We start from the raw sequence: 12,637 nt of genomic DNA on the forward strand, positions 1-12,637 counted from the left end.
GAGGTTGGGGGTTGCAAGGGAAGTAGGAAAGAGTCTATTTGTTAAAAAAAGTGAATCTTCAAAAACCACACACAGTTAAGAAACCAAACCACATGGAACAGGTTACAGGTCACACAGAGAAGGAACAGGAAGGAGAGACGGTTGGATGAAGTGGGATGAGAGGACACACGAGGGCCAAACAGAGAAGGGGACATCAAGCCGAGGCAGCAGAGCAAAGCAAAGCCAGGGAAGGCTTTCTGAGGTGCAGGGCTGCAGCAGCCTAGAAGCACAGAGGAGCCGCACACAGGACGCTGGGAGCATGCCACAGGAGTCGGGCCACACGCACACACACCGACACACAGCTACACTTGGAAGCCTGCACAATGTGAACGAAGTTGTTTGTGCCCAGCGCCTCTTTCCTTCATGCATTTGGGAGGTAAACACTCGAGTATGGGCTCAAAGCCCTGGCCAGCCATTGCAGCTTGCTAAGGAGCTCCCTTGTGTCCTGGAGTTTGGGATTTACTGCTCTGTTTGTGTTCTGAAAACACAAAACCAAAAAGGAAAAGAAAAGAAAAGAAAACAAAAAGACAGAGGCCAGAAGTGGACAGCCAACCCTGAGATCCCCTCCAGGTTTTGGGGTATGGGGACTGAATAGTGAGGGTTTGGCACTGCACCACAGTGAGTTAGCCAGGAATTTCAGGTCCTTAGGCCTTTATTCTCTCCTCTAAGAATGGGAGGAGCATGGCCTCTCGTCTCCAAGGCTGGTGCAAAGAGCCATGGATTTGGAATAAGAAGGGCCAGGTTGAAGTCCTGGCTTGGCCATTCCTTATGCCTTGGCTGTAGAGAGCTACACTACCTATCTGGTCATGTTCTAAAGGATGCAAGGGGACAGGAACAGGCCTTGCGTCTTATGGGACTGAGGGGACTTGGAATCACACTATCTCCTGCTGCCTTCCCAGTGCTGGCTCAGAGGAGGGCAAAAGAGAAAACACAAGATGGCCCGATGCTATAGACTGGCCGAGTGTCCCATGGCCGTGGCCATGGGGCAGGAAATCTGCCAGAGACAGTTGTGGGGAGGTCCCTGGAGTCCCAGCATAAAGCTCAGGAGAGCCAGGGGGTCCCCTCTGTGGGCCTGGTTAGGGAGATCTCTGTTCCCAGAGGAAACTTCTAGATGGCTCTGACTGCTTAGCCCGTGTCACAGCAGACGGATGGCTTTCTGTTTCTCAATGCGCTGGCACCGATCACCCTGCTTGGGCTGTGCTGTCTGGCTCTTTTCCCCAGTCAGCTCTCCTCCTTTGCCACCAGCCTTCTCTTAGCTACAACTTCCACTTGCCTTCTGAAGAACATTCTGTCCCTTCTCCCTACACACGAGTGACCCCAGAGAACTCTGCTTGCTGGAATCCAGGCAAGCTGTCAAGCTGGAGCCGGTGAAGGCAGGCTGAGTGCTGTTGTTCTGTGGGATACTCTCAGCTATCTTTGTCTCTGGGTTTCCTACGCAACTTCTGTAGAGTGTTCATTTTCCAATCTAATACACAAGCTATGGAACCCTTGGAAATAGTAATTTTAAAAAAGGTATAGCCTTGGTTTGCTTATCTTTTCTTTGTTGTTTGTTTGCTTTAAGGAAAGGTCTAATATAATTTAGGATGGCCTCAGGGTATAACTTTGAACTCCTGATTCTCTTTATCTCTACTTCTTGAATGATTTTTTTAGGGACTGGGGAATCTAATCCAGGGCCTTCTGAGTGCTAGCCAAACACTAGGCAAAACCCAGCTGCTGGCTTCCTCATCTGCAAAATGGGAGTGCAAATGTTCCATCCCTGTATCTGTCCAGCTGGTGCTCTGACCTCTGAGGCTGACTTGCCATCGGACACTGTCTGTCTGTCTGGAATGCCTAGCATATGAAGGAAGTTAAGGAACAGTGGCAAGCCCTTGTCATGTGACTGACAACGCAGAGGGATGACACACAATGAGATGAGGCCCCTCCCCCCTCCCCCTGGCATGGAGACAACAGAAGGAATGAACTGCTCTGGACAGGACTGTGGGGACAAGACTTTTCGGGACACCCCGCCATGGCCATCTCAAGACTCCACTTCGGTTTTCTCTGCAGCTGAAATGGAAAAAAAAAATAGGGGAAGAAAAAAACAAAAACAAAAACAAAAGCAAAAATCTCTTCCATCTCCCCGGCCTGCCTGCTCTAAAGATGACATTTCAGGACAGAAGACTTCTGGGGGTGTAGGGGAAGGGAACAAGGTGGGGCCAGTGGATGGGACTGTGGAAGTTTGCTTTCACCAGTCTGAGGGACCTGGAGCTCTTGGCCACTGGGGTCTCTGGGGAGGCAGAAGCCTTGCTCTGAGGGGGGCTCCGCATACTCGAATGTTTACCCGGCTTCAAGGAAGCCAAGCGTCTGGGATTGATTCACAGTCGTTTCAGGCTCAAGGGTAAAGACTCACAACCTCTTTAAATTTCACTCTCTCTTGCTGAACTCTGTGTCCAGGGTTCTCTAGCCCTCTAGGAAACAAAGACATGGAATATTCAGACAGTCGGAGAGCTCAAGGGTCCCCCCAGAAGCAAGCCATTTCCTTGCCAACCCAAGCTTGCACCAAATTTGTTACCAGAATGCTAAGGGGAAAACCCAGCTTTCCTCTTTGCCACTGTCTGCATGGCTCCTCACCACAAATGCTGCACACACTAGCAGTTCCTGAAACCCAAGTCTAAAGGTGACATGGGGGCACTTGGGGCTGAGTGTGTGTGTGTGTGTGTGTGTGTGTGTGTATGTGTGTGTGTAGAGCCTTGCCCTTGGCATAGTGGGGCTGAAGCAATGTTCAGTGTGGAGCCTCTTCAGGCTTGTGGAGGACAGAGGTGCCTTGAGACAAGTGAGGAGGATGAAGAGGAGGCTGGCCTGGATGGATGAGCCTAGTGCTATCCTGGTTGACCAGTGGAGGTACTGTATGACTCTGTGGGCTAAAGGAACACCAGTGGATGCAGCCTTTCTACTTTCCACACAGGATGGAAGGGGTGCTTCTCCTTCTCTGGAAGGCTGTGGGCACTAGCACCGGCTCCCAGATCTAACGCCATCCTCTCTGCTATCGAATCAAGCCTGTCTGGAAAGTGGTGTAGAGCGGAGTATGAGGGGCTTCAGGACACACTCCTATTGTCCCCCTTGCCTGTAGTCTGGGCCAAGTGGTATCTCTGATGACCTTGGGAAGCCCCCTCTTCTCGTGTTGAGGTGTATGTGAAGTGAAGGAAGTGGAACTGTTGAGTAGGGCTCAAGTACACAGCATTGGTGACGTGGCCTCAAACCTCTAGGTTGAACCCCAAATTCAGTTTTGAGTTGGGATGAGAAAAGCTCTCAAATGCCCTCTGTTCCTCCCAAATGATCTCTGCTCCCATTCCAACTGAGCATGCCTCCCCATGCATACTGTCTACCTGGAGTCATCTAACAACTGCGCCGTGGAGGGGTGCACACTGGGCTCCCCAGTAGAAGCTTTCCTATCCCACTCCTTTGTGATTATGACATGAAGGAAAGAGATAACTCCTAGGGCTTGTCTCAGCAGGCATGTGGCCAGTCTTCTGCTGGAGAGATCTTGCAGAGTCTGGTGGCCTAGTTCCATCTATCTTTCTGCTTTCTGTCTTGCCTATAGGACCTTCTTCCTATCAGAAGAAAGAGTTTTGTCCTCTGAAGGGACCTTGCCTTGTATCTAGAGGGTCTTCAGAGTCCCAGGAGAGCAGAAGACAGAAACGACACAAGCAGAGGATGATGAGAGGATGTCTATTTGATATCTGAATTGTGATCTCCATGATCAAAATGCCTCTTTAAACCACGAAGATGGCAGCCCTCCTAGGAGACTGCACTTCTCAGAGAAATGGTCTGGATGTTGAAACCTCATACCCAATGGAGGGCTCAAAGAGATGAAGAATTACAAACTGGAGTTGAGAGCAGAGGGTACCAGTGGGAGCCTGTTAAGGAGGCTGGGGTTGGTGACAGTGGGGAGGACTGAGGGAGCTGAGCATGCCTAACCTCTCTCAGCCCTGAGAGGGAATGAAGGATCATGGGCCAAGATGGTAGATGAGCCCCACCTAGGCTTTCTTCCTATGACTGCTCTAAAGTTAGAGTTACATGGAATGAGGGAGGGAATGGTTTGTCTGGAGACAAGAACATGGGGCACACAGGCCTGCCTGTAGAAGTGAAGGAGGGACAGGCTCCTTGATGTCTCTATAGTGATGGGAAAGGAAGGGTGAGAAAGAAGAGGCTGGGATGAGAGAGTGGCTCTTTGTTCTAGAATGTGAGTGTTAAGCTAGGGGGTGACTCAAGGGTAACCTTAGAGGATACGTGGGTGCTTGGGAATGCCGCATGAAAGAGGTGAATCGAGATAAATAAAGAGTACAGCTTGTGCCCTGCAGCTAGATTCCTAGTGGTCAGAGCTCAGGGTGATGCAGGAGTCGCCAACAAGGATATCTCCATGGGAACACTTGGTGACTATACTTCAGGATGGGAGGTGCCAAGCAAGGCCAGAATTGGGTTGATGTGACAGGGAGGAAGGGAAAGGCAACTAAATAAGCATGGGTCACTCACAAAGGTGATGAGGCATGTCTGCTCTGAAGGGAAATCCTGGCCTTGATTTCTCAGGGACTCAGATACATGTGCTCAGGTGTGCCTTTGCTGAACTGAGCCTAATTTTATGCCAGTGGGAAAACACTATTGGGCCTCCTAGCCATCCTCTATGCCAGGGAGGGTGGCACCCATGGGATGATCACAGGACACCTGCATAGGCTCCTAGTGATCTGTGCAAACTGCTGGAGCTGGAGGGCCCTAATGGAAGAACCTGTATGCAGAACCTCCCTGCTCAGTGGTAGGGAGATGTGATGCTGGGTATCCTGGTTTGGGATGGGTGTAGGGACACTTTATAATGTATCAAGAGGTGGAGTCTGTTTCTCATCAAAGAACTTGAAGGCTAGCTGGTGTAACACACGTGTATGTCTGTTAAGAGGCCAGAACTGAGGCTTCATGTACTTTGAGAAGGCTTGAATGGGGGTAGACAGGAAATATAGAGGAATCTTTTGGTGCCTGAGGCCTTGGGCAGGTCCAGTAAAGAACTAGCAGAGACAGAGACCAGAAGCCCTAAGTCCGAGGCAGTGATTTGGGCAGATGTGTTTGGCAGAAGGCTTTGGGGATTTAGTTCAGGTGGTAGGGCATTTGCCTAGCAAGCACGAGGTCCTGCTTTTGGAACCCAGCTCTGGGAAAGGGGGGGGAAGACAAAACAACAAAAAGGACCCCCCCCTCCCAAATAAAGCAACTGGCAGAAGGAGGATGAAGAGGAGGTGAGAGTTCCAGGCTACCTCATATAAGAAAACGATGCCAAGGTTAGACCAGCTCTTTTGGGACTAGCTGGCAAGATGTGTGTGTACTCCACTGTTTTCTACTTGAGATCAGCTAGATGGAACAGGAGCCTTGTCTCTACCAGGAGGGGGTCAGGACTTCAGCCTGCTCCACTCTCTGTGGTGGTAAGGCAGTTGATGTGTTCAGTGTACAAGGCGGGGTGTGTGTGTGTGTGTGTGTGTGTGTGTGTGTGTGTGTGATGCAGGTGATCCTGAAGTGCTCCAATACTCCTGGCTGTGACATCTGACCTGCAGTGACTGTCTGACTCTTGTGTTGAGTCCCCGTGACTCCTGAGAGGCTTCAATACTGCCATGGACCCTTTGCATCGCAGGCTAAGCTTTTCCTGACAAGACATTAGAGTGAATGCTGGCCTGTGCCTCCCTTGGTGACTGCCATCCTCTGGCATCGGGTCCTGAGGGGGACTGGGACCCCTTGGATTATGGAACCGTTTTGACTATGGTGTGACCCTTTGATGGACTAAGACCTGTCGAATGCTTATAATTCTAGTGACCCCCCCTGCTGGTTACAATCCCTGACCCCCAGCTAGCCCCACGACTGCTTGAGAACTCTTGGCCAATGACTGTCTTCAGTGGCCCTTCAGCCCCTGGGCCTCACAGGGACCCCTGTCCCACCATGTTCTCTGGACCCCGGCCCCTGCCCGCCTGCCCGCCCAGGAGCTGGCGTTGGTAGTGCCAGCGGAGGCGGTAAGGAGTCACACTCACGCCCAGCTGCAGCAGGAGGAAGGCTGGTCGGAGAGGAAAGAGCATTGGATAACGACACGCGACTAGGACTAGAGAGACTGGCTACGTCCTGGCTCTGGCTGGTGACGGAGGACTGTCTCCGCAGGGCCCCCTGGAAGGAGGCCCCGCTCTTGAAAGTATTGACTACTTCAATCTGCAACGGAGGAGAGAACGAGACAAGTTGCGAGAAGAAACGAACACCACAGCTACACAACTGACGGGCGCAACGTCACAAACAGCCGCAGCCACGGCGACAAGGACAACACCACTTAAAACAAAAAATACCAGACACACTCCAAGGTTCGGAAAGATGTCTGCTCAGCTCTGGGCCCACCTGTAGGCCCTGGGGATCCCAAGCGGGGGGTGGGGTGGGAGGTGGGGGAGTGGCATGTGACCTCTTTCCTCAATAGTGGCTTAGGGGCTGGGGTGGCAGTGATGTCAGGATGGAAGGGTGGCTTCAGGCATGGAGCCAGAGTGATATGGTGAGACCTTTCGGTAGACAGACTTTGACCAAGCCTAGCTCTCCTTTTTCACTAGCTAGGTGACCATAGGAGGGTCTTGTTCCTTTTCTTTCTTTCTTTCTTTCTTTCTTTCTTTCTTTCTTTCTTTCTTTCTTTCTTTTTTTTTTCGAGACAGGGTTTCTCTGTGTAGCCCTGGCTGTCCTGGAACTCACTCTGTAGACCAGGCTGGCCTCAAACTCAGAAATCTGCCTGCCTCTGCCTCTCAAGTGCTGGGATTAAAGGCCTGCGCCACCACCGCCCTGCACCTTTTCTTTACGGAAGGGCAATGCCATCCATCTGGCTGAAGTAAGTGCCATAGTACCTGGCCCACAACAGTGTTCAGAGAAGGCAGGCTCAGAGTCACTCACACTTACCCAGGATTATAATCATCAGGGAACTGCGATCCCCTTCCCTCCTGAGTTGTGAGACCTGCAGGGCAGTGTCACCTACCCCAGCCCTCACAGGAAACAGGGGCTGCCAGGGTTCTGGTCACAGCAGGAGAGTCCAGGCCTCTGTGAGGCAACCCCGAGTCTAAAACCCACTCCCCTAAATTGCAAGTGGATAGAACAGGGGAGTCATACCCTCCTCTCAGGGGCTGTAGGAGTCACATGAGTCCCTGTGGGCTGCAAGGAACTCCAATGGAGCCGTTTGCTGTAGTCCATGGAAATGAAGTGGTTGGCTTTTGCATCACTTGCCCGGATTGTTTGGGAAAGGGATCTGGGGTGATGCTCCATAGGTGTCTTTCTGGGCAAGAGATCTCTTTCTCCGGATCCTACAGCACATTCATAAGCTACACCTGCCCTAGGCATGGGGACTTTGGGAGAGCATGGGTTGTGCATGTGTGTGTGTGTGTGTGTGTGTGTGTGTGGCCTTCCTGTGTCATCATGTGGCACACGGTGGCCACCTAACTTCTGTTCTGGAGATGAAGCCTGCTTTCGGCTGAGCAGGCACTGTGCATATACGTTTCTATGTGTAAACTTGGCTTGCGTGCATACCCCTGTTTACGGGGATTTTAACCTTTTTTCCACATCTAGGATGCAACGAGGGCAGTGCTTGGAGACTCTTACAGAGGCAGAGAGTGTGGACATTATCTGTAAACAAGACTAGCTCCCAGGCTGACAGTTTCCCTCCAGTATTGTCTGCTCCTCCTGGTAGCCACCCCAGCCACAATAGAACCCACACTCACCTCGGCCCTCATAACCACCCTCATCCTTTCAGGGGGATCCCTCCAGAAAACCATGGTGGGTGAGACTCATGTCAACTCCTGGCTAGGCTGAGAAGGTGGTGTTCTTCCTGAGGCTACACTCTGCTTCTGTAGCAGAAGTATGAGTGTGTGTGCACACAAGTGTGCACGGCTGGAGGCATAGTGAGGGCTCTTCTGGGGCCATAGGACAGGCATGGGGGGCGTTCGCTGAGCCCACTCCAAGGCTTCTATGGCCACCTGCCCTCACATTAGAGGATGAGGGTGCATTGGGACACACTGGCCATACCTCCAAGACTGGCCCAGCCCTAGGAGCTCCCCATACCTGTGTCTGGATCCGATTCAGGCCCCGGAACCACAGGATCTGGCCGCGGCGAAGCTCTCGCTCTGCATGGTCTATCTCTTCCACATCCTCATTTAACTCCTCCTCAGGGATCTCCTCCTTCTGTGTTAGCCGCCCTGCCTCTTTTAGGAACTTGAGCCTGCTGGTAGGGATGGTGGCGATGACCTGCAAGGGATGTACCGGGCAAGGGTCAGGACTGAGGATTTTCCTCCCAGTTCCAGAGTCTCTCTTTTTCTGCCTAGTCACATGTAAAGTTCCCTCTTTAACCCTCTCCCCATCCTTACTCAATTGTTTGCTATCTTATCAATAGCCTTTTTACTCCACCCATTTATTGGACACAAAGGACAGACTGGGACAACTTGGCCTTGAGGAACTGGCCACTGTGACTTGGAATGCCCCAGGCCTTGTTGGTGATGTGACCTAAGACAAATCCTACTGAGCTCTGGAATCCTATTGGTAATGCTTAGGAGTTGTGAGGACGCAGGCAGGCACTGTGTGCATGCTGTACAGAGCCTCTGTGGATGGCCATCGGTGAGCCAGAGTGCACTGAAGGGGCCGGTTCTGGACCTGAAAGCTGTATGTGTGTGGGATACAATCATCCTTGTTCTTTCCTGAAGGCCTTGATTCCCAGGCTGAGGCTTTATATCTGTGAGGACTGGACCATGCACAGGGGCTTTCTGGGAGTTCAGGGTCAGTGCTGGTTACTGGCATTAACCTTACTGCTCATGAGTCTGTGCCCCTGGATGCTGAGGTAGCTCTCAGGGTGCAGGAAGCAAGGAAAGGGTCCTAATCAAACTTAGTTCTTAGTGCTCCAAAGAAATACCAAAGGAATTTTGGATGGATCTGAACTTTATCTTTGAGTTAACATTTGCTCCTGTAATTTCTACCCTTAGTCTTAGCCAAAGGCTAGGAAGTGATTCCCATTGAGACCAGGTCTTACCACATAGTCTAGGCTGGCCTCAAACTAGTGGTGAACTTCCTGACTCAGCCTTCCAAGTGCTGGGGTTACAGGCATTCATCATAACACCCCATGGCCACTGTACCCCCACCTCCTCTACTATCTCCTCTTTATCTTTTTTTTTTTTTTTTAATTCTTTGGGACAAGGTTTGGATATGTAGCCTACCACACTGCCTTCAAATAGGCAGTCCTCCTGCCTCAACCTTCTGACTGCTGAGATTACAAATGTGTACCACCATACCTGGCTCACCACTGTGGTTTTCTTAGTCTAGCCTGGAGACAACCTAAGAAGAGAATCATCTTAGGCGTATGGTGCCTAGATGCTTGGACACCTTGGGGACAGTCCTTTCAGCTCAGTTTATTGACAAAGACACTCCTCCCATGTAGGGTCCTGAGTTGGAAGACTGGGATTTCAAGCTGTCATCAGTAAGATGGTGTATGTGATGGTGTGTGTGTGTGTGTGTGTGTGTGTGTGTGTGTGTGTATGTGCATGTGCACTTGTATGTGCATGCACATGTGTGTGTATGCCTAGAACTTGGGAAGAGGCAGAGAATGAACCAGATGAAAGAATGTTCTAGGGTCAGAGATGGAGTGGCTATCAGAGAGCACCTTCAAGTTAGGGGATCCCTAGATAGCAACAGGACCACTTCAAGTTATACAGTAATATGGCAGGATGTGCCATATTACTTGCTTGCTACCACAGGTCACTACCCTCAGGATACCAAGAGATGATCCCTCTTTTAGCACCTTGGCTTCAGGTTCTGAGCTGTGGTAGCCCCTCCTAACATTATTATTTATTTATTTTTTTTGTAAGCTTCTATTTTTGGCAAGCCATGCCAGTAATAATAGCATTACCTTTGGACATAAATTTAAGTTAACAGAAACTGCTACAATTTAAAAAAAGAAAACCAGCAGCAGTGAAGTACACATAAAAGGTCAAAATCAGAGTGTTGGTACCCATGTGGCCTGCATTTGGAGACTTGAACTGACTCCATTGCTCTGATGCCCAGGGTTAGGAACGGCCTCCCCTAATATGAACAGTAGGTACATGTCACAGCCAGCACCAATCCTGTTCTCCTTCCTTTGGCTCAACCCCCCCACCCCCCACTCCCTGCCCTGACACACACCTGGCCCCAGACGAGCTCTCCCAGGCCTATGAAGATGCACCACATCCACTGGTCCAGCTGGAGTGGAGAGCAGCTGAAGGGCTTCCCACCAAACTGCACGATCACTATCTGCAGGTCAGAGATCGGAAGGACAGACACGGAGATGGCACGGAGGGCAGGGGAGCCACCACCTTGCCCAGCCCGGGTTAAGTGGGGGCTGGGTACCTGGATGGCAAAAGTGCCAAGAACGATGGTGCAGAAGATGGGGTTCCGGAAGATCCCGTCAAAGACGTTGCGCTCCCCGTGGATCTTGCGGGCGTTGATCTCGTTGAAGAGCTGCATCATGACGAAGGTGTTGAAGATGATGGTGTAGTGCTCTGAGGGCGGGGAGTGCAGTGGGGCGTTCCTTCCGCTGTCAATCTGGAACATCTTCTCACCTGCCAAGCCAGAAAGTGGGGCCAGGCTGAGGTGTGGAACGGGGCACAATGTGGCCTGTGTGTCCTGTTCAGTGAGACAGTCCTTTCTCTAGAGCAGCGGTTCTTAACCTGGTGGGGGTCACCAGGAGGTGAAGAACAGAACTAAAAGGGTCATTTTAGGAAGACTGAGAACCACTGATCTAGAGGCTAAATGGACCTGTCGCCTTTTCTGTGGAAATCTGAGAAAGGTGGCATGCCAGCTGCCTTACAAAGGGACCTTCCTTATGAAGGGTGACTATAGAGAGGACACAGGTCCTTGAAATAAGCCACCACAGCTTAGCAAATGTGGCCTGGAGATCTATGTATCTGAGGCATGGTGCCCAGACAGGGGTGCTATGGAGAGGTAGTGGAACCAGTCTCATGTAGCACAAGCTGCCCTTGAAGTCACTACCTAGCCAAAGATGACCTTAATCTTCCGTTCTCCCCGCCTTTGCTTCCTGAGTGCTGGAATTAGAGGTAGGCATGGCCTCATCTTGAACAGTTTATCTGTGGCTTAGGATGGAGCCATGGACTTGAGGCCTACTGAGTAAAGGTTCTACCACATCCAAGCTCTAAGGCAGGAGGAGGTTCCTCTTCAGGGTGGAGGCTGACGGGACATTTCCGGCCATTAGTGGGTATTGTCTTGAAGGGAACTATGGGGCCTGGTCCATACCTTTCTCTACTTCCTGGCCACCAAGGGAGCAGTTTTTATTCCCCTTGCCTTGTCAGTGACTCCATACAGCAGAGTCCTCTGAATATGATCTCTCCGAGAGAGTCCAAACGAACCCCGCTTCTAAGCTAACTATCTCAGGAACCTTATTTTAATGAAGGAGCATTGAATAAGGCACTGGCAACAGCACTTGGCTGTGAGTGGCTGGACAGCTAGCCCTCTGTGGAGGAGCTGGGAAAGGAGCTGACATCCCAACAGGTTGTGTGTCCCTCCCCAAGGAAGTCGACCTTCTCTATGAAGACATCTTCCTGGAGCAAGGAAAAGTTCCTAGAAGGGGTCAGGGACGGGGCAGGTTGCTTGGCTCAGGGCTTTGGCTCTCAGTGGCTAACCTAACAGAAAGCTTTCATCAGTCCCGGATGCTAACACTACAGCTGGCTTTGAGGTGAGCCAGCCTGGGACAGAGCACAACTACTTCTGGCTCCCTGTGTGCTGCAGTCTGCATTTCCCTCCTATACCAGTTTCCCCTGAGTGAAACAGAATGGCATGTGTAAAGCTAGACGTCGGCCATCGGCTGTGGTGTATCCAGAGGGGTGAGGACTAGGGTGCTCACCCACAAAGAGCAGGGTGAAGATGAGGGTGAGCTGATAGACGGCATGGCCCAGGATGTTCTTCATCATGGTTCGTGAGATGAGCGGCTTGTTGCGGCCATAAGGTTTCCTCAGGAGCAGAGTCTCGGTGGGTGGCTCTGTTGCCAGGGCCAAGGAGGCAAACGTGTCCATGATGAGATTCACCCAGAGCATCTGCACAGCCTTGAGAGGGGAGTCCTACGAGAGTGGCAGGGAGAAGACTGTCACAGAGTGAGCCGCCACAGCCACAGAGGATAGGATGGACCTGCTACAGGGTCTCAGCGGGTTCCCACTAGAGGATGCAGGCTGCCCAGGCTTTGGTGCTCTGAGCATGTGCATGACAGGTTCTTAGAGCTACTATGGAGAACAGTATGAACTGTCCACCTCAGTCCTGGGCCCACAGGCTTAGTGGCCACAGCTCCCTGACTTCTGTAGACTCAGCCACATCTTCTATTCCTCTCCTGTTTGAAGCCAACATCCATTTTCTTAACTCCCTGTAGTCTCTGTCCCTCAATCTCAGGGGTTCAAGTCTCTCCTATCCTGGAGACAATGTCCTTGAGCTCTGCTCCCAATTCCACCTTATTTCTCATTATTTTACATCTTAGAGGCTTGTTTGTTTGGTTTTTGGTTTTTTTGAGACAGGGTTTCTCTGTGTAGCCCTGGCTGTCCTGGAACTCACTCTG

General features: G+C 51.3%; 1 protein-coding gene across 13 annotated transcripts in view; it reads right to left on the reverse strand.

Moving 5' to 3' along the window:
• Nucleotides 1–12,637, reverse strand: part of Atp2b2 (ATPase plasma membrane Ca2+ transporting 2) — a 310,888-nt gene that overhangs the window by 2,715 nt on the left and 295,536 nt on the right. For 7 of the 13 annotated variants that reach the window (XM_031382958.1, XM_031382950.1, XM_031382951.1 and 4 more), the window contains 4 exons: nt 11,939–12,152; nt 10,429–10,640; nt 10,225–10,332; nt 8,122–8,304 (listed from right to left, as the gene is read on the reverse strand). In XM_031382958.1, the coding sequence (XP_031238818.1) occupies nt 8,122–8,304; nt 10,225–10,332; nt 10,429–10,640; nt 11,939–12,152 (717 nt within the window). Of the gene's footprint in view, nt 1–2,359; nt 2,487–6,077; nt 6,250–8,121; nt 8,305–10,224; nt 10,333–10,428; nt 10,641–11,938; nt 12,153–12,637 lie in introns of all 13 variants that reach the window. The other 6 variants (XM_031382954.1, XM_031382959.1, XM_031382960.1 and 3 more) reach the window with 4 other exon arrangements.

The sequence above is a fragment of the Mastomys coucha genome, unplaced genomic scaffold (genome assembly GCF_008632895.1).
Source record: "Mastomys coucha isolate ucsf_1 unplaced genomic scaffold, UCSF_Mcou_1 pScaffold20, whole genome shotgun sequence".
In the NCBI taxonomy this organism is placed as follows: domain Eukaryota; kingdom Metazoa; phylum Chordata; class Mammalia; order Rodentia; family Muridae; genus Mastomys; species Mastomys coucha.